General features: G+C 37.4%; 2 protein-coding genes across 3 annotated transcripts in view; one reads left to right on the top strand and one right to left on the bottom strand.

Moving 5' to 3' along the window:
* The window catches only part of ATL2 (atlastin GTPase 2), a 40727-nt gene extending 33344 nt beyond the window's left edge, over window positions 1–7383 (top strand). Inside the window, exons 10-14 of one of the 2 annotated variants that reach the window (XM_032215765.1) lie at window positions 657–713; window positions 2013–2084; window positions 4452–4883; window positions 5898–5912; window positions 5997–6558. In XM_032215765.1, coding sequence (XP_032071656.1) covers window positions 657–713; window positions 2013–2084; window positions 4452–4883; window positions 5898–5912; window positions 5997–6104 — 684 coding nt within the window. In that variant the 3' untranslated portion in view covers window positions 6105–6558. Of the gene's footprint in view, window positions 1–656; window positions 714–2012; window positions 2085–4451; window positions 4884–5897; window positions 5913–5996 lie in introns of both variants that reach the window. The other variant, XM_032215764.1, reaches the window with a different exon arrangement.
* A 1821-nt stretch (window positions 7384–9204) lies between these two features.
* EIF4A3 (eukaryotic translation initiation factor 4A3) lies at window positions 9205–20472 on the bottom strand. The gene is made up of 12 exons (XM_032215766.1): window positions 20212–20472; window positions 18818–18890; window positions 17262–17328; window positions 17016–17078; window positions 15254–15386; window positions 14665–14745; window positions 14165–14306; window positions 11992–12130; window positions 11710–11825; window positions 11274–11381; window positions 10807–10934; window positions 9205–9554 (listed from the first exon to the last, which is right to left on the bottom strand). Exons 1-12 carry the CDS (start codon window positions 20375–20377, stop codon window positions 9538–9540), a joined length of 1233 nt encoding a protein of 410 aa, XP_032071657.1. The 5' UTR covers window positions 20378–20472; the 3' UTR covers window positions 9205–9537.
* Between the last annotated feature and the right edge of the window lie 505 nt (window positions 20473–20977).

A 20977-nucleotide genomic window follows, 5' to 3' on the forward strand; every position in this document is an offset into this window, starting at 1 on the left:
TGTGATATTTCACTTTCTTCTTTTTCATAATTTACAGACATTTCTAAAATTCTGTTTTCATTTTGTCTGAGAATCAGGCTGCAGTGTAACAAAATTGATAAAAAAGTGAAGGGGGTCTGAATGTTTTCTGAATGCACTGCATACTATTATTGGATAATTATAAACTAGCAGACTTGAAATATAATCATGATGTCTTTCTTTGCAGCCTTTTCCTCAAGATTAGGCAATAACAACAAGTATCAATCAATTTTTATTACATTCACAGACCAACATTATTAATAACAATTATGTGTAGTCATCCAAAAGAGGCAGATTTGGGGTATTACTGCCTTGAGTATGTGTATGAGAAACTTTACTATTTAATAGAAACTCTTTCAAGCAGCATACTAAGTATAGTGACATTATAAGAAGAAACTTTAATAAATCACAATTTTCTTCTATTCCTGCTATATTGTAAATGTTCAGTTTATGTTGATCATTATTAATAATACATACAATTTTGATTTGTTTAAAACAACATTGGTGGAATACTTTATCCAGTCACTTTCATTTAACTACATTTGAATTTAAATATAAATTTAATAGACTTAGATTTTTGTTTTGTAAAAGTAGTTTTTAAGTCAAAATTAGATTGTAAATACTTATTTTATTTTCAGGCTTATATTAAAATCTATCAAGGAGAGGAATTACCTCATCCCAAATCAATGCTTCAGGTAAACTTTTATATATGCCTATCTATGGAAGCATGTAATGCCAAACAATCATATTTATAGTATATCAAAACAGACTAGAGACATTTGAAATATTATTCAAGAACAGAAGAACAGAAGCCTTAGTTTGATATTTCAAAAAATGTCCAAAACAGTACCGTATATACTCAAGTATAGGCCGACCCGAATATAAGCCGAGGCACCTAATTTTACCACAAAAAAACTGGAAAAGTTATTGACTCGAGTATAAGCCTAGGGTGGGAAATGCAGCAGCTACCGGTAAATTTCAAAGATAAAAATAGATACCAATAATGTTTTTGAATATTTATTTCAAAGAAAAACAGTAAACTAGCGGTGTATTCAATGAAATACTTCACTCACCTCATGATGCTGATGTCCCGCTGTGATGATGATGTCCCGTGCAGCCGCGGGAGCGATGTCCCGCCTCCTATGACACACGGCACAGTGATTCCTATCATTGGATCACTGTACCAGAGGAGGTGGGACATCGCTATGTGGCTGCTTGCCATAACAAGGAGGAGGTGGGACATCGTTGCAGAGCGGCAGGAGGGGGAGGAAGGGGAATCGTAAGACAGCCCTGCATTACATTAGAACGTGAGGAGGGGGGATGGTGCGGTGCGCGCTGCGCGGCAAACTGACACAGAGGGAGGGGAAACTCACAGGGGCACTGGGCCATTCACGAGTGTCATCCAGCGGCATGGCCCCGCCCCTTTTTCTCCATTTCGGGCAAATTTTTCACTGACTCGAGTATAAGCCGAGGCGGCTTTTTTCAGCCCAAAAAGTGGGCTGAAAAACTAGGCTTATACTCGAGTATATACAGTAAGTACTTTTATGGACATTATCACTTAGCAGTGTACTCACTTTTGTTGCCAGCAGTTTAAACATTAATGGCTGTGTGTTGTGTTATTTTGAGGGGACAGCAGATTTATACTGTTATACAAACTGTATACTCACTACTTTACATTGTAGCCAAGCGTACAAAATGTGAATGGGTATACTCACTTCTGTGATATACTGTATATTTAGAAGCAAAATTTACAAAATTACTTATAAACTTAATAAGCAATTATTTATAACTCTAAGATTGCAAAGTAGCTACCAGAATTCACACTGTAAAACTAACATGCTTAAGTATGTTTGCATTTTGAAAGGATGTATGAAAATTATTACAGAAACTCATCCAAACTGTTTAAAAAGTTTTTTTTAATATTATTACCAATATTACTACCTTTTGTATTACTACTACCACTACTTTTATTACAACTGCTACTATTACTATAGGCAACAGCAGAAGCCAACAATCTTGCTGCAGTAGCTGGTGCAAAAGATACTTACAATAAAGATATGGAACAGGTAAAGTATTTGTATGAATTTATTTGAAGTTGTAGACTTAGCCTAATCCAATCTTTCTCAGCTGGGGTTCCACAAAAACCCAGAGTTCTGAGAGATTGGTAGTTCAACAAAAAATTGTGATTACATTTTTTTTTACTTCATGTATTGTGCAGTATTTGCTGTTGTAGTAAGAATTTTAACATGCTTCGACCCAGCTACTTGACTGCTGATTTACTGTTGTTGTAAATGTTGTAAAGTAGTTTTAGGTTAAAAATGAATTGTGTTGAGAAGTTTTCACATTTTTCCCCTATTTTTATGAAGAGGTTCCCTGAAGACTGAAAATCATTTCAAGGGTTCCTTCAGATTAAAAAGGTTGATCTAATTTAGGAGATGGTACAGAAATAGGATTGTTTTTGAAAATATTATGATATTAGAACTATAGATGGGTTATTAACTATTTTGTAAAGAATGCAGAGCAGTATAGATTGGATTCACAAATTGATTTAAGCCATAAAATAATCTGTTTGGTTTTGGCTTAAATATTTTGTGTGTTACCAGTCATTCTCATTGAGGTCACAAGTGTATCTTTAGCATTTTAAATACGTGTCAGATCTAGATTTGTTTTGTTTTTATAAAGTGAGCATTAAAAATATTGAATTCGTTATAACCACCCATTCTGATAGACTCAGAATGACTTACGGAATTCAAAAACAATAAAAACAGTTAAAGACATATAATGTACATACGCAGACTTAAACAGCCATCATAATAACAGTGAATAAAACAGGCCCAGGCTTCAGACTCCAGGGCTTTTGGGAAATCCAGGAGAGAAGGGCTGTCTTTATCTCTGGGGAGAGGAAGGCTGTCCCAGAAGGTGGGGCCATGACAGAGAATCACTGCAGTTGTTGTTAAATGAATCAGGCTTCCCCATTGACTTTGCTTGTCAGTAGATTGCAAAAGGTGATCACATGATCCCAGGACACTGCAACTGTCATAAATATGAATGAATTGCCTAGCATCCAAATTTTGATCATGTGACCTTGGAGATGCTGCAAAGGTAGTGTGAAAAACAGTTATAAGTCACTTTTTCCAGCGGATATAACATCAGTCACTAAATAAATGGTTGTAAATCAAGGGATACCTGTAGTCACTTTCACAATCCAGATAAACTGCAGATGAAAAGCCAAGTGAGCCACTATGAGCTTCTTAATAGGATAGAAATACAATAAATAAAAATAATAAAGGAGTGAAGCTTTCCTTTATTGTCCTTACAGAATAATCGCTAGAAAATTCAGAGAGCACTTAAAAAACAGCTGTGGGTGGCTAAGTCAATTGGATACAGTGTGAAATAAAGACGCGTTTTATTGCATAGATCTGTGTAATATCACCAAATAACCAATCCAGACCCATCAGAATTGCATGAATTGAGGAAGATATCTGAAGGATCGATACAGTTATACTCATGAAGCATGAATAAAACATAGGGTTGCGCTTTTCTCTAATAGCACTGTAAGGAGGCATTTTACATTTTCTTTAACCCCAGCCATTTTTGGTTCATAATAAAATTTGTGGTTTAAAAACTGAATTTGATTGAACACCAGCAACAGCTCATATTTGAGTCTACACTGTAGTAGTAAGGTTGGCAAAATATTGTTCCTCTGCCCTTATTGGGTCTGCTAATAGCAACCCAATGGCTGTGTTTAGAATGATGGGGAAGGTGCTGAGCTGCAAGATCATCTGCACACAATGAACAATAGTCATGTTATCTGCCAGATAAAGTCAATTAGATTCTGGACCAAGTTCAATTTGGACCCCTGAGGACCCCTGTCTGTTAGTTGGGGCACTTGTTTGTTAGATCTGGAGTCCTAGTGGCTTAAGGCATCCAGGAGCTGACCAAAAGCTGCACTGGTTGCCAGTTAATTCCTGGTGCCATTGAAAAGGCTGTTCATTACCTTTAAAGCTCTTTCTGGTCATAAGATTTAGATATCTGAGACACCATCTATCTCCAATTACTGCTGCCTGGACAGTACAGTCTGGCACAATGAATACAATCCAGATGCTTTCCATTTAATTTTGTCATATTGTGGGATGGAGGAAGCTATCTTCACTTAACAATTATGGCAAAAAAGGTTGTAAAATGGAACAAAACTCACTTAACAAATGTCTCACTTAGCAACAGAAATTTTGGCTTATTTGTGGTTGTATGTTGAGGAGTGCCTTGTACATTGATAACGATTGGTCCGTGAGTCTGTACATGAATGGGGATTTGATCTTGGATCTCCACAGTCTTAGTTCAACATATTAATTTTAGTTTTAATACTTTAGCAGTTCTGTAACTATAGAACTGTTGTAGGTTATGTAAGCTAACCAGTCAATTCATCCTAACAGGTTTGTGGTGGAGATAAGCCTTACCTAGCACCTGCCGACTTAGAACAAAAGCACCAAGAACTTAAAGGATTAGCAATCAAACATTTCCGTTCTGTGAAGAAGATGGGAGGTGAGGAGTTCTGTCGTCGTTACCAGGACCAGCTTGAAGAAGAGCTTGATGAAACCTATGCAAACTTTGTGAAGCACAATGAAGGCAAAAACCTCTTCTATGCTGCTCGTACACCAGCGACTCTATTTGCTGTCATGTTTGCTATGTATATAATCTCAGGACTGACTGGATTCCTTGGCATGAACTCCATAGCAACCTTGTGTAACCTCGTGATGGGCATAACACTTGTCTCCCTTTGTACATGGGCATATGTTAAATACTCTGGGGAATTCAGAGAAATTGGAACACTCATTGACCAGATGGCGGAAGTACTATGGGAACAGGTTGGTATCCATTTATCTACTCACTTGAAAAAAAAGTTTAATTGTTAGTATGCAAGCATTGGTGTAAAAGCCCATTCAATATGAATGTATGCCAAAGATAGAATACAAACCAAGACAGTTCCAAGATAAAGGAACTGTATAGAAATAGCAGTAGAAATCGATTTAGAATGTCATTCTTGGTGTCTAATCACGTACCAAGACTAAAAAACCTTAAGAAGAGAGATTCATGCATGTCAGTATAAAGAATGGAATTTCTGGAGGTGGACATTTGAAAGTCCATAATTGTGAATCCTTATCTAGTTATAGATCATGGTGTACAATGACCTACCTATCTGGTTGGCATACTAGATAGTGCGAATCTAAGATTAAAGAAAGTCATCAAAATGCTGCCCAGGACCTAGGTCTGAGGAGCCAGTGAGGACAGATCTGCTATCATAAAACAGATCATAAGGAAGGGGAAAAGAGATGTGGGCTTTAAACCTTGGAGCTGAGAGAGAAGGAAGTATGGTTAGATTCCTAGATTCTGCAATAGTTGGTTTTTGTCTTTATAAAAGCTTCTTTTGCATCTGCAGTAAAGAGCCCTTTCTTGAATTGTTATGCTAATGAATTCATGTTTGTTCTAGAGAAAGAGATTTATTGCTATGTCCAGCATGAAGCTTTGAAGTGAAATAGAAGGAAAAATAATGTAGATATAGAAGGGTCAGGCATCAGGGTAGAACCCGGAAGATTCAATTCCAGTCCAATTCTAACTTTAGAAATTTTGAAATTATTAACCTTTCTGCTTCTGTTCAAGAAATACTTACTATGTATTCATTATAGTCCATCCAAAAAGTGCGTATGTATTTGTATGACTGACGATTGTGGTCCAGATCAGCCCTGAATTATTTCATTAACTTTGCCTTATTTTTAGAACTTTGATAACCTGTTTAAGAACCAGCTGCGGAATTGCTGTCTTAATTCTAAATTAACTCTAAATCATCTTGTGTATTTTTCTTTCTTTCTTTTTTGCTTCAGAGGAGTCCCAAGAAGGTGAGAAAAATCAATGGAGGCTACTCACATGTATCTTTTCTGGTTTCTGCAATTGCCTTTCTAATAACCTGCTTCATATTTTAGGTGTGTTCCAAAGTCTTTGAAGTTGTTAGACGTCGAATGATTCGCCATGCTCTTGCCTCAGCACAACGGCAGCGACTCTCATCCAACAATAACAGGAAGAAAAATTAGCCAGTATTTTTACCTTTTTCTTTATCTAAAGCATTCACAATTCGTAAGCAGGACTGTGCTGGGGCAATTTACATAAATGCTATAAGCATACCAGGCTGATGCTGCATTATAGGGTATGAAACTACACCTGCTATTCTAGGAGCTATAAAGTTACATGGATTAAGTCAACTACCCAACGGAGGAAACCACTTATTGCTCTGTAAATTATTAACTGTAAACTGGTAGCAAAACTCATTTTTTCTCTTGCTTTGGTACTGTTGCACTTTGGATACATTTCATACTCCATGATTTTAATTTGTAGTTTTTTTTTCCCATCTGAGATGCTTTTAGTTAATTTATTTTTACACATTTTTTATACTGCAGGTTATAAAACCTCTTGGGGAGAATTTGATTGAGGATACCATGAGACAATCGGTTACAAACTCTATCAAAGCAGGCCTGACTGAACAGATGTCTCAGCATGCCAGATTAAAGACAAACTGACAGCTCACCTCATCTCATCTGCCTGTCCATCCTAGATTTGCTTGTTGTACAACGAGAACTCAATAAACCAAAGTTTACATTTGACTATAAAGCAGTAGTTTAGTCTGCTTGGATTCCTAATTTACTGCCATCGTATTGTGGGAAGATAACGGTAGGGGTACAGGAGAAGAAACTGAACTGTTTTAAAGAGTTTATCTTGATTTGCTCCCACAATGTCATGGAAAGGGAAGATCTTAACCATGGTACTAGTGTCCTTTGTACCAGGGTCTGATTTATGGAATTGTATCCACTGTAAAGGGTTTTTCAGGGAAGTATCAAAACCATACAGAAATCTTTTAAGAGAATGTATAATCACACAAAATCCCATTTGACGTTTTAATTTTCAGCATTTATAACCTGAGTCCAGTTGACATATCAGCAGTAGCACTCAACTGAGAACTCATGTTTGAGCCACTTCATTTATCTGCTCTTGCATTACTGCCTTCTCTATCAGTATTACCCAAATGCATGTATATTGTTCTCCACAGCAGCTTCATTTAAAGATAACTATAACATTGTCCTGCTTTTTTTTTCAGTTTAGAGACCATGTCTTTACAGGATATGCATATTATGGAAAGAGCTGCTTTTCTCTGCAGTTTTAGCCTACATGTATATACAATATACCATTATTACTTGGGGGCGGGGGGGGGGGGGAGAATCCATCCAAAAATAACAAAATCCGTTTCCTACAACTACAAAGCAATGAGTTCAGATTGTCTGTACAGTGTGTCTAGTTATTTTTTTAATCACAGGGCATGTATAAAATATAAATATATAAATACAATTTTGTATCAAAAGTTTTGTAGTTTATGGCAAAACCTGGTTCTGTGATAAGCTAAGTACAGTCCCTGTAAAGGAATGTTTGTGGCTCATGTAAATGTGTGAATGCATAAAAACAATTTAGTTTTTTTGATATATTTGTGATATTTACCTGCCTTGAACACTGCAATCTCATCCCATGGGAAATCAGTGGGAATGTTTGTTGTGATTGTCTTCAGTTACATTTTAAAGTTATTTCTTGTAATTTATTTTCTGGTACATTAAAATCAAATGTGTATATATGAAATTAAACTCATGATTTTATTTAAACATGTTAATGTAATTCACTGCATTACCTGCTGTTTAGAATGCTTAGCAAACTTCTAATTTTCTTATATGTTCTTGTCATTAAGACAAGATGACATCCTGATAGTTACCAGCAAGAACTAAGTGAGGCTAGGTTGCACCTTCATTTCTTCTACATTTTGTTTTGCTTTCCATCCCCTAAGAAACTGATAGCTTGGGACAGTGGTTCTCAACCGTTTTTTCACTACAGACACATTTTAAATAGCTTTTGTGGCCACGGACCATGGCCACAGACAACCAAGACTTAATTCAAGGTTTAAATCATATTTCTTCAAGCCTTTGTAGACCCCGTGACATCACGGCCCACTAGGGATCTGTGGACCACAGGTTGAGAATCACTGTCTGGGAGGTTACTAAGTGGAAGTGTAAGTTTTTATACATTAGACATCTCCTTTAAAGACTGTTTCTTCCTTCCAAATTTCTGAAGTTTAAATTTATGTCATTTTCCTCATGTTTTAATTCAGTCTAATTAGGTACTTTCTATCAGGTTCTGGGTGGCGCACGCACACACACACACACACACACACTCACTCACTCACTCACTAACTGCAGTACTCCAAAAAGCCACAGTACCCATCTAGATAAAACTACAAATATAGATAAAATGACTGAAGACACTCATGCCTGGAAGTTGAGTCTCGGCAACTGGACGTTTCTTTTTTGTTTGAAACATTTCGTTGCTTATCCAAGTAGCTTCTTCAGTCTGATCCAACTTCCAGACAAGTCTACCTGGATGACTGAGAATCTTCAATATGATGGCACACATGCACCCCATGTGGAGACTACAACATATGAAGAAAGATTGTAGGAATTGGGTATGTCTAGCCTAGTGAAAAGGAGTGGGGTGACATGATAGTAAGTGTTCCAACATCTGAGGGGTTGCCACAAAGAAGAGGCCAATCTGAGCCAAAGGATTAATTTGAAAAGTTCCATCAGAAATTTTGACAGTTTGGCAGCTATGGTTGTTATGTGCCTTCAAGCTGTTTTCTTTACTGATTCTTCTGGTCATATAATTTTTTTTTGTCTCTTAACAATTTCTTCAAATTAAGACTGTTTTGGGATCAAATATTCTTCTGAACCTTGACTGGCAAGATAGAAAGCCAACTTACCACGTAATAAGTAAATAACAAACATTTGCTAAATAGTTGCCGATTATTAGTAATCTGCTTTAAGTTCGTTTTCTATATTTAAAATGAAAAATCTGAAAACTATTTTAAAATATTTACAGTAGTTTATTTTGTATTAAACCCATTTTCAAACTGCTGCTATAAATATTTTTGAAGCTATATTCTAATTCATATGGTAAAGAATGGATACATAAGCTCTCATTTCATTTTGACTGTTTAAGGATCTGACAAATTAACATTTTAAAAAATAAATCTTCACTTTGCTAATTAGAGAGACAAGAGGAAGAAAAAGTGATTAGTTTTAACAAAATTTAGTGAATGGACAATTTATACGAAAACATAATTGTTTAATCAGGAAAAAAGCAGAAAACAGGATGACAATGAACTTATTTACAGAAATGCCTCTTTACAATTTTCATCAATTACAATTCCTAGGTTTCTGCAATTACACAAAGTAAATAAAAACCACAAAGCGCTTTGCACTGCTTCCAATATTACTTTTCACCAAGTCTGATTTAGCAGATGCCTAACCATTTTGAAGTTACACTATTATGGTTTTCAAACAGCATCAGTAACAAGAAGAGTTCCAAGCAGTTCTTGGATGTGGTTATAATAATGTATCACGGCTAAAAGGACCTTCTCTCTTCTGTCAAGTTTCTTCAAATAAGATCAGCAACTAGATTAAAGAAAAACAGACAGTGGTTTGAAAATAATGAAAAGGTGACAAGTCTTATGCAAACCCTCACTACAATACAGACAAAGCTATTAAAAATAATAATTGATCACAGGGCCGGCAACATTTGAGAAACAACTCACAAATCTTTCTTCTACAAATTCAAGGTTGTTCACTAGGCTAACTGAAAAGACCAAAGCTTGACTCATAAGCTCTGGACCTATTTAGTATGTTGGGTTCAGATTAAGCGAGCTCTGCCAACCAACACTAACATTGTTAACCTGCGTGGTTTAAAACTGTAACATGTCTTGTGAACAAGCCAATTGCTGTTTTCTACGTTATTAAAGCATTACAGTACAATAGGTACTCCCAGTCATAGTTTGGATGATACTTAAGTGAAATATAACTTTACAAAACCCTATTAAAGAAACTGAGTGGCTATTCTTTTTGTGGATTTAAGTACATTCGGAGCCAAGTGTGTCTATGGAGATTCTCAGTCATCCAGGTTGTGGTTGCCCAAAAGGTGCTTTTTCAAGAAGCAACTGGACTTGCTTGTCTTTACTTTGAAGACATTTTGTTTTTCATTTAAGTTTTTTTCAGCTCTGATTGGATGGTGGGGAATGGAAGGACTCCTTCCATTCCCCACCATCCAGTCAAGAGTTGAAGAAGCTTTTTGGATGAGAAGCAAAATGTCTTCTAACCCCCCCACCCACCCCCATGAAAGTCCAGTTGCCTCTTGAAAAAGGATCTGGGTCAGAGCCAAGAGGAAGAATTCCTTTCAGTAGAAGAAATTTGGCCTTGCTTTGTTCTCCTGAGCAGGTGGGAGAGTCAGTTGTTTTTAATTTATGTTGGGGGTGTGGGTGTGGGTGTGTTGTGTTTATTTCTAATTTGGTGCCTAACATTGCTGATGCACTAAAAGCATAGCTGCTGTGGTTCACAGGAACACCTAAAAAGCGAGTAAGAGAGCCAAGAAGGCAGCATTTAATCCCTTTAAATGTATCTTGTTCTGCATGTAACATTTTTTTTCTCATCAAACAACTGATCATTGTAATATCTATAAAACCTTGTGGTTTTAGACAATACTGAGGAAAAAGGTTTGATATGATTTTTGTGCTTTCTACATATTATAGTTTTGTTATTTTTTCCAATACTTTTGAAAAACAAATGAAAAATGGCAATGCGGGAAGCAAAAAAAATCTTAATTTTTCTAATATCCTATGGTTAACCATCTTTTACAAGAAATTAAGACACTCACCGTTCATTGGCATTTCATCAATCTGGGTAGAATAGTATTGCTCAATGTCTCGCAGGATACGAATATCATCATTCTTTACAAAGTTGATTGCAACACCTTTGCGACCATAGCGGCCTGATCTACCAATCCTGTTGGGAGATTACGAACCAATTAACATATGTGAAGCCAAAGCAGCTCACATTCAGTGCAATTCTTCTGTGACCTTTCCTGCCCCTGGCAGAACCAACTACAGCAAAGAACTTTTGTGTCGGAGCCTGGCCAACTGCTTACTATATATACTTAAAGGCAGAAGCATCTTTCATGTTAACTGACAGGATTGGCGAAAAAGTGGCATCCCCCCCCCATCATTTTCATTTCATATAATTTTATTATTCAAAAATTTAACATTTTATGAATACATTTTAGAATAACTATTTTTAAAAAAAACTAAGATTTTTTTCCCCCTTGAAATATACAAGTTTGCCTACCTGTGTATATACAATTCTCTGTTGTTGGGCAAATCATAGTTAATGATCAGGGACACCTGAGGAACATCCAGACCTCTTGCCCAAACATCTGTAGAAATTAGAACTCGGCTGTAAAAAGAAAAAGCAACAAATTTATCTACTCACAAAGGTGACACAATGGGTTGCACAATCTATTAATCTATTAATGCCATAGGAGACACTTGCTGAATAAGTACCAAGATACCAGACTCATCTCAAACGCAAAAAACAGCAAATACGATGAAAACTGACCCAGAAGATTAGCTGTCATTCTAAAATACTGATGCTCAAGCTAGAGAAATTCAAAAATAGATGTACACAACAATTTCATGTTACTCTAAGCAACCATCCAGAAAAAGCTAGAAGATGGTTTTGAATTGTATTTTGGGAGAATATCAGGAAACAAAAGTACTCTTACCTTGCTCCAGATCTGAACTCTTTCATGATTGACTCTCTTTCTTTCTGAGGCATGTCACCATGCATTGATGAAACAGTGAAGTTGGCTTCTCTCATTTTCTCAGTCAGCCAATCAACCTGACCCAGGGATTAGCCACAATTAGTTTTATATTGACATGGAATAACCTAGAAAAAATTAACTTTCTCTATAATGCACCCTGCATCTAATTCTACCCACTTGTTAACTTGAACAGAAATTATGCAATGTTCTCTTGGAACTTATACTAATACTTGGCTGACATACCTTCCTCTTGGTATTACAGAAGATGACTGCTTGTGTAATAGTGAGTGTATCATACAAATCGCATAATGTGTCAAACTTCCATTCTTCTCTCTCTACTGCCACAAAGAACTGTTTGATTCCTTCAAGAGTCAATTCATCACTAAGAAAATGGAAAAATATATCCAAATTAATCTTGTTTATGTAAAGTATTTTTATTTTACTCTTCAGTCAAAATGACTTCTAGAACTGTTTACAAGAATGAATAACAAGATAAATCACTGGGCTACTGGCTGAACCTAGTATCTCTTATTTCCATTTCATTTTTTCTCTCTCTCATCTATAATTTTATATATTGGTTACCAGAATGTGATAGTTGTAAGGAATACCTTAATGGATCTATTAGACATTAAATTTAGGATACAAAAACTTTCACAACTGAGTAGATATTTTTACAATATTTTAAATCAGAGAGAAGAATTTGAGAAGGCAAGCAATGTAGTTTTAAGCATTGAACTGTTGCTCTGGGAATAAAAAAATTAAGAGCTCTGATACCCTATGGTAGCGATGGCGAACTTTTTTTGGCTCGCGTGCCATAAGGGGAGGTCATGCGTGGGCATGCCGCACCCATAATGCAATGCGCGATCTTCCTCCAGTGCGCATGCATGCATGAGAGGCGCTCCCCCCATTTTTTGCATGCTTTTTTTGCCCTCCACAGGCTCAAGAGGCTTTATAGGAGAGCGCGAAAATACCCCCCCCCCAAGGCTTCAGGGACCTTCAGGCGGCTTCCCCGAAGCCTCCAGAGGTTTTAAACCGACCTTACCAGCAAACAGGAAGTGCGTTCCCGAACTTCTAGTTTGCCCATAGGGCCGTTCTTTTCCGCTCCGGAGGCTTCAGGGAAGCTCCTGAAGCTTCTGGAGGGCCTCCGGGGGGGGGGGGGAGGCTCTTTTCACCCTCCCCAGGCTCCTATAAAGCCTCTGGAGCCTGGGGAGGGCGAAAAATGGCTTTAAAAAAGGCTGAACTCAGCTGGTCAGCAAGTGCATGTGCGCTGGCCACCTGTCAGGGAAACACCTCACATGCCCTAACAAATGGCTCTGCGTGCCACCTGTGGCATGCGTGCCATAGGTTCGCCATCCCAGCCCTATGGCAAAGATATACTACCAAATTTCTATTTTAGGCATAAGCTTATTGGTTACATGAAGACAAACTAAATACAGTTTGTGTGCTCTTTCCTCTTCTCTTCAACATTTATAAGAAAACAGAAAGCTGCTATATCATGCATGTCCTTCAAACACCACAATGTTCAAAATCTGTTCAATTTCAATGGGTCTTAACTAGATTTAATCAGTTGTGTAAGTTGACAACATAGAAAACACCGATTAGTTAAATACATTCTCCATATTGCTGGCACAGAAATGAAAGGAGGGGAGTGATAGCAATAGCAGTTCGACTTATATACCGCTTCATAGGGCTTTCAGCCCTCTCTAAGCGGTTTACAGAGTCAGCATATTGCCCCCAACAACAATCCGGGTCCTCATTTTACCCACCTCGGAAGGATGGAAGGCTGAGTCAACCCTGAGCCGGTGAGATTTGAACAGCCAAACTGCAGAGCTGCAGTCAGCTGAAGTAGCCTGCAGTGCTGCATTTAACCACTGCGCCACCTCGGCTCTATAAACTTGGGGCAGAAATATCTGGTAATATTATATCTGGAATTTTCATTTAGGATGTATACCTGTAATACTGGGGCAACTTCTATGATTTTTAAATTTCCTTCCCCCAAAGGCAAAGATGGAACATAATTTTGGAATCAATATGTTTTTTCCAAGTTTGCCTTTATTATTACATTGCCAAGTTTACAAAATCCTGACCTCAAAAAGCTCCCAGACGGAGCTTGTTCAGGATTAAGCTACTTGATCTAAATTGGTAACCCAGATCTTTTCTATGTCCCTAACCTGGCTGTTACATTAAACAACTGGCAGATCTGACTTATTTCTTTCTTATTTGCAAAACAAAGAAAGAAGATCAATGTTAAAGAAGAACATTTAAGTAGTAAGTCACGGATCATAAAAGAAACAGAGAAATGTGTTCAGACATTTGTTCTTTGTTCTAGTTCAGATCTGAAGTATTATCAAATTTGAAACTTGACATAGAAGGAATCCCCAATCAAAGCTGGAACATAATGTTAAAAATTACTAACCGTTTCACCAGAATACGAATAGGATCAGTCATAAATTTGTTAGTCATCTCCAAGATTTCATGTGGCAAAGTGGCACTGATGAGAACTACCTGTGTGGCTGGAGGAAGGTATCTATACACATCATAAATCTGTTCTTTAAAACCTGTATAAGCCAAATAACATAAGAAATGATAGAATAAAATCTGGAAGCCTTTTTATATTTTGCTTTTATGAAAATATGCATTACAAAAATTGTTCTAAGTAGTCCATGCCTAAGAACTTGTAGCGTAACATAGGCTGGTACTCACTATAGGCACCTGACGTTCAATTATAATGTTAGCATTTGGCAATTGATAGGATGTTATTTACTTGTGATAAAAAGCTACTGAAACTGGGCTGCATGTTTAACATTGTCTACTACAAAGACTAAGCAACTAAGCTGTGTATCTTTTAAGGTTTTATTTTCATGTTTTATTTTTTGTAAGAGGGCTTGGAACATTTGGGATTTAAATATTCTTTACCTTTATTGAGCATCTCATCAGCTTCATCCAAAACCAACATTTTGATAGCACGAGTTCTTAAACTTCTGCGACGAATCATATCTGGAAGATTTCAAATTTCTATCAAGTCACCGAAGGTATTAAAAACAATTCCTTGTCCCACAGATTGAATATTCATTAGTCCTCTGAACCATCAATCCAAAATGGTACTGTTTTGGAATATTTCCTGAAAAGCTTCTGGCATATTATCATGCAAATGACTATGTGTTTCCGAAGTAAAGTTGGAAGAATCAGCAGCACGAAGGCTAGCTGGGAGGAAAATTCAAAAGCAAGCAGCAACAAAGAAAAAGACGGTGCCTGCATCCTATGTGAACTGGGAGCTAAGGCCAGATATAGCCTTCAGGCTACTTACTAGCCACAACTGGTCTAAAATAACTAGCAGTTATCTTTCCAAATTGTTTCCAAGTATAAAGGTCAAGGGAATTAAGAAATAAAACAATTTTGATTCAAATCTAGGGTGTAAGGCAACTGAAAACTATCATGAATCCAAACAGAATTTTAGCTAAAGTATTAACTATGGACATGGTATTATACATAATTATATATTCACCAAATACACGACCAGGTGTGCCAGCAACAACATGTTGTCCATAATCCAGCTTCCTGATATCTTCACCAACATTGGTCCCACCAATACATGCATGACATTGGACATTCATGTAATCACCAAGAGCAAGCAGCCCCTGTAAAAATGAGTCCATACATTACTTAATAGGAGTTAAGAGTTCTAACATCTCCTGAAATGTAATTGAGGCAGTAGTCTTCATAAGAATGACATCCAGAACAGCATACAAACAGAACGAATAGGCAAACCCCTATATGTGAATCCATTCTCCCCAGTGCCGATATTAAACATATTGTGCAAGATAGAAGACATACACAAAACCAACCCCAGAGGGACAGTCAGTTATGAGGATCACTGCTGTTCCCCTGTAGAAGTTTTGCATATAATTATGGGAATTGTGTGTATAGGTTTACTTATCTTCTGTTATGTTCTCATCATATTCTAAATAAATAATAATTCTCCCCTTCTAACCTAGTGTTTGATTCATGTCTATTATTACAATTGTGCCTGGGTTCCTTTTTAATATGATAAACTGCCATAATAAATTGCCATTATTGTATTTATATCTTGTGTTTCTTTCACCATGGAACTGAAGATAAATTCTGCTAAGCCGTGCTGAGATCAAGCTACCCAGGTATCCTGAGAGTTACTCAATACCTTAGTAGAGGCAGTTCAAGGCTACAGGAATCCGGGCAAAGAATCGTGTTGATGGAATGTTAAGTGTTCATCTGGCTTTGTTAGATCCAGGACACAGTGCTGCTTACCATAATGCCAACCTGGCCACTGTATATCTGGGAATGACCTCATGAAACAGCATATTGAGCCTATAGACATTCAGAATTTATATTGCTAGAGCACACTATCACTGTGCTAAATATTAATTTTAAAGGCATTTGTATATTATATCACTTGTTGGAGTGACTGGGTCAACACAGACTCTACAACCTAACCACCTCAGCCAATCACAAACCCTTAAGACTTCAATCAAAAGCACACTGAAGATGTCTCCTTGAATGAGGACAAAATGTTTGCTATCAAATAGCAATATAGCAATAGCAGTAGACTCATATACCGCTTCATAGGGCTTTCAGCCCTCTCTAAGCGGTTTACAGAGAGTCAGCATATTGCCCCCAACAATCTGGGTCCTCATTTTACCCACCTCGGAAGGATGGAAGGCTGAGTCAACCCTGAGCCGGTGAGATTTGAACCGCTGAACTGCTGATCTAGCAGTAGCCTGCAGTGCTGCATTTAACCACTGCGCCACCTTGGCTCCAAGCTCAGAGCTCAAACCAAGAACATACCATATTTTTTGGACTATAAGACACACATTAGCTTTAGAGGAGGAAAACAAAACAAAACAAATCAAATCTGCCTGTCTGCTGCAGCCTGTTTGCTGCCGCTGGCTAATGGATGACGACAGCAAACCCCGCCATCTAGAACAGCTGATAGGCGCTGCACCAATCCCCCTCCCCTCCGCCACAATATTCACTCTATAAGACATACAAGACATTTCCACCCACTGGGGGGTGGTGGTGGTGGTGCATCTTATAGGCCAAAAATATGATAATTACCAACCTGAGCTACTAATATTCAAAGACATTTCAAATACTTCCATCTTATAGTACACCCTGGTTCTAAATGGTCATTAGGCACTATTGAGTTGCAACTTGCAACAAAGAAAGAATTGGCCAGGGGCTTAACTGATGTAATATTATTTTGCAAATATTATAATCTAACATTAATTTACCTTCTGAATTTGTACTGCCAACTCTCTGGTAGGTGCCAAAATTAATGCCTGGGTTTCACGAACCTAATTGAAAGAATGAAATATAGTTATATGATATTCAATACTGCAATCATTTTCAAATATGCATTTTAAAACTCAACTGCTCTTATTCAAAAGCAATGTAGGTATGATCCATAAGATAATTTAATGTTTTCCACTCAAAATAATATATGCATCTTCATAAAACAAATATATTCCAAAAGTTACCTGGATATCCAGACATTGTAGTACAGAAATGGAAAATGTTGCTGTTTTTCCTGTTCCAGACTGTGATCTAGAAAGAAAAGACTGAATAACTAAATTTGATTAAATAGACAAAAAATGGTCTATTTAGAGAGATTCATAACACCTTATATTTGTAGTGAAGCCATGTTTTCTAATGCTGATTAACAGTTAATGATAGGATGCACTGGTATTTGTAGATATTTGCAAATAAAATCTAATTGATCTAGTTTTACCCATTTATTAACAAGAAGTAAGCTTGCTATGACTTAATTTCTATATAAATGCATAACAAAAGTTTTCATGTCATAAATGGATACCAATGAAAACTAAAATTATTTTGTCTATAACAACTGATATACATGCGCGCACACAGGTAAAAATTGTCCAGATCATTTAGATTCCATTATAAACATCTATAGATTCCTGATCACAATGAAATCACTGTAGCTCTTGAAATACAAGCCCTAGTACTGAATCTAATCAACTTGATATCCAGCAAGATAAAAATAAGCTTATTCTAATATAAGTTTAATAAATCAAAACACTTTACATAGAATGTGAATTATGTTAATTATCTGTCAGGTCTAACTCTCATGATAGTTACACAAGCACACTTTCTAAGTGGTTTATGATGGATGCATCTCTTTAAATTAATAGATATATGACACAGTCAAATTTACTGTATATTTCTATATAATTTAACTCCAGTATCGCATAAAACCTAAAATTAAAATAGTACCATAAAACAGTATGTTCTTCCTATAAAATCACTTATGGAGTATATCTTGTAGACAATATTAGATGGAAAAAATAAATATATTAACACTATACTGAAATATATTTCTGAAGAAAAACAAACATGTAAAAACCTTTAATACAAAAGTTCTATTCTGACAAGCGGCAAATACATTGAATGAATATTATTCATAACGAATGAAGGAAACTTAATGCTCAACAGAACTAGCATTCTCATTTTAGCTCCCTTAACAAAACTGAGAAATTGTTGTCCACTTTTTAACTGGAGAAAAATATAATTAAAACAAAATGAAGATGATTTTATCTCTCTAAGGCAGTGGTTCTCAACTTTCCTAATGCCGCAACCTTTTAATACAGTTCCGATGGTCTTAGCGACCCCTGTAAAAAGGTTGTTCGACCCCCAAAGGGATGGCGACCCACCGGTTGAGAACTGCTGTTCTAAGGGATCACTGACTACTACTTAGAATTTTAAGTATAATAAAATGTACCAATGGATGTTGTATATTACCATTAAAAGAAAAAAATGCAAAAAAAAAATCTGACCGACTGTGAAATTGCAGTTCCATACTTCTGAAAAATAAAGTCCCATGAAATTTAGGACTATTTTTGATTAAATGTGCTTAGAATTATACCTTAAACTTATGTTAGATCTCTGCTTCCAAAGGACTTACCACTGGAATTACTATGAACAAGAACATCAAGAACAATTTATTTTTAACTATCAAAATAATATCACAAAGCATACTGCTCAAACTTTCTTATTAGAATATAATTCCACTTACTGAGCAATCACGTCTCTTCCTTTAATAATCTGTTTAATCGCTCTCTGCTGGATAGCTGAAGGTTTCTCAAAACCTATAAAAATATGTTTTTAAATTACAATTTAGATTTTCTCTCCACAAACTATACTGTCAAAACTGACTAAAATATAGTAAACAAACCACGAAGAAATGCAATGAAAACTAGAATGAACATACATTGTTTAAAATAAGCAAACAGGCTCTCTACCACTTGTTTCACATAATTTTTAGTAATGTTTTGGGCTGAATCTAATGGCTGGGCTACTTTACTTTAAGATATCATTAGGTAAATAAGGCCAGAATCAAGAGTAACACAGCTCTAAGGCTGCATTCATGTAATTTGTCTGAATAAATTTGTTACTACTCTTGAATAAACCACTTACTTATCTAGTGATCCTACAGGAATGACCAAAGGATCTGATCTACTCCACTTACAGCAGCAGGAACCATCTCTGTTGGTTTTCCCATCTTTCTGTAGCTGACATTTGTTACCCATGTTGTGTGAGAATTTTTTTTAAAAAAATCAAAGTATACTGAGCTAAACAGCTGCTTTAGGCTCCAACTCTGTATTCCCAAGGCCTGGAGGAAGATAACTTTTTTTTGGGGGGGGGGAGTGTCATACATCAGTGCTTGACAAAGTAACAATTACCCTATGTGTTACAGACTTATTTGAGAAATAACACAGAAATTAACCGACTAGATTGATGTAATATAGCAAAACTTCAACCCACTTAGGAATTTACCAAGAATTTGAATGTGTTCCCAAAAGTTAACTACCAATCTCATTATGATCTCACTCACTTCAACAAATACAGTTCTTTAAAACCGAAGGACAGAATCTGAATCGGAAAACGGCAGTTCCAAATATCTGCAGATTGCTGGGAGATTATTTAGAAATGCCATTAACGGAGGCTTTCATCAAATTATCAACAAATACCAAAAGGAAGCATCTGATCCTTCCTTGCTCTTTTTCATAGAGACTATATTTAAGGCCCGTGGGAAAGATTGAGGGCAAAAGAAGGGGACAACAGAGAATGAGGTGGCTGGATGGAGTCACCGAAGCAGACGGCGTGAGCTTAAATGGACTCCGGGGGATGGTAGAGGACAGGAAGGCCTGGAGGAACTTCCATGGGGTCGCGATTGGTCGGACACGACTTCGCAACTAACAACAACATATTTAAGGCCCAGCGATCCTGGAATGAGGGACGAGGAAGGGCTCCAGATGCGGCGGGGAAGCGGAAAAGCAGCTGGACAGCAGTTCCGGCCCTTTGTCGCTCTTGACCTCCCATTAACCGCTTTCTGAGGTTGTGGGGCCACGCGACTAATCCTGTTTCTCCTCCTCTCAACTCCATCCCTCTAGCCCCCCCCCCCCTCACCGTAGGCGTAGATGCCGCGCAGCAGGTCCTCCCGCAGGCCCATCGTGTCGAAAGTGGGGGTGACGTCCACCTCTTCGCTGGTCTCGAATTCCACCTTTGTCATGTCTTCTTCCTTCAGCAGCCGCTTCCGAGCGGAGCCCGTCCCACCTCCCGTAACCCCCGACATCTCTTCGAGCCGACTTCTAGGCCTTCTCCCACCACGCAAAACCGCCCCGACACCCGCCTCGATCAAGAAAGCTCAACGTGCCGAAAGGCCCGCCCTACGTAATTCCTGCGACACAACTATGAAGCGGCGCATGCGCTTCTACCTCGCTTCCGACGCGGCCCCCGTGACGCACAGATGGGCGCTGAGCGAAGCCTTACGCTCAGGGACGTACGCTCGTTCCCTTAGAGACAAGAATGCGAATAGATTAGAAGAACGAAGACGCTTTCTTCGACCAGGATGTTTAATAGTACATTCTGCTTTATTTCATCCCAGAGCGGAAGTGAAAGCCGTCTGCTCTACAGTATTGAAAGCAATTGAAAGTGCAACGTGGGTTTAGGGAGCGTATGGTTAAAGAGCAGCGGCTCCAATTACTAATTTTAAAGTTTGTGCCGTAATGAATTTGATATATTTTAACGTGCCACAAGAGTCTTCTTTCCTGCACAGTTTTTCTGTTTAAATGAAAGCCTTACTTTATGTCAGGTACTGAGAAAAGTGGCTGTAGAAATACACACACACACACACACACACACACACAGGTTTTCTTCTACTTTTAAGAAGTTT

Source organism: Thamnophis elegans, chromosome 4 (assembly GCF_009769535.1).
Source record: "Thamnophis elegans isolate rThaEle1 chromosome 4, rThaEle1.pri, whole genome shotgun sequence".
NCBI classification, from domain to species: Eukaryota; Metazoa; Chordata; class Lepidosauria; order Squamata; family Colubridae; genus Thamnophis; species Thamnophis elegans.

Bases quoted from the DNA above. Each gene is read 5' to 3' on its own strand.
- EIF4A3 (XM_032215766.1), bottom strand. From the start codon at position 20,377: ATGTCGGGGGTTACGGGAGGTGGGACGGGCTCCGCTCGGAAGCGGCTG. The intron at 12,131-14,164 runs GTTAGTAATTTT...CCATTTTCTTAG, and splicing joins ATTCGTATTCTGGTGAAACG to TGATGAATTGACTCTTGAAG. The intron at 11,826-11,991 runs GTATGTCAGCCA...TCCCTGGGTCAG, and splicing joins TCTGTAATACCAAGAGGAAG to GTTGATTGGCTGACTGAGAA.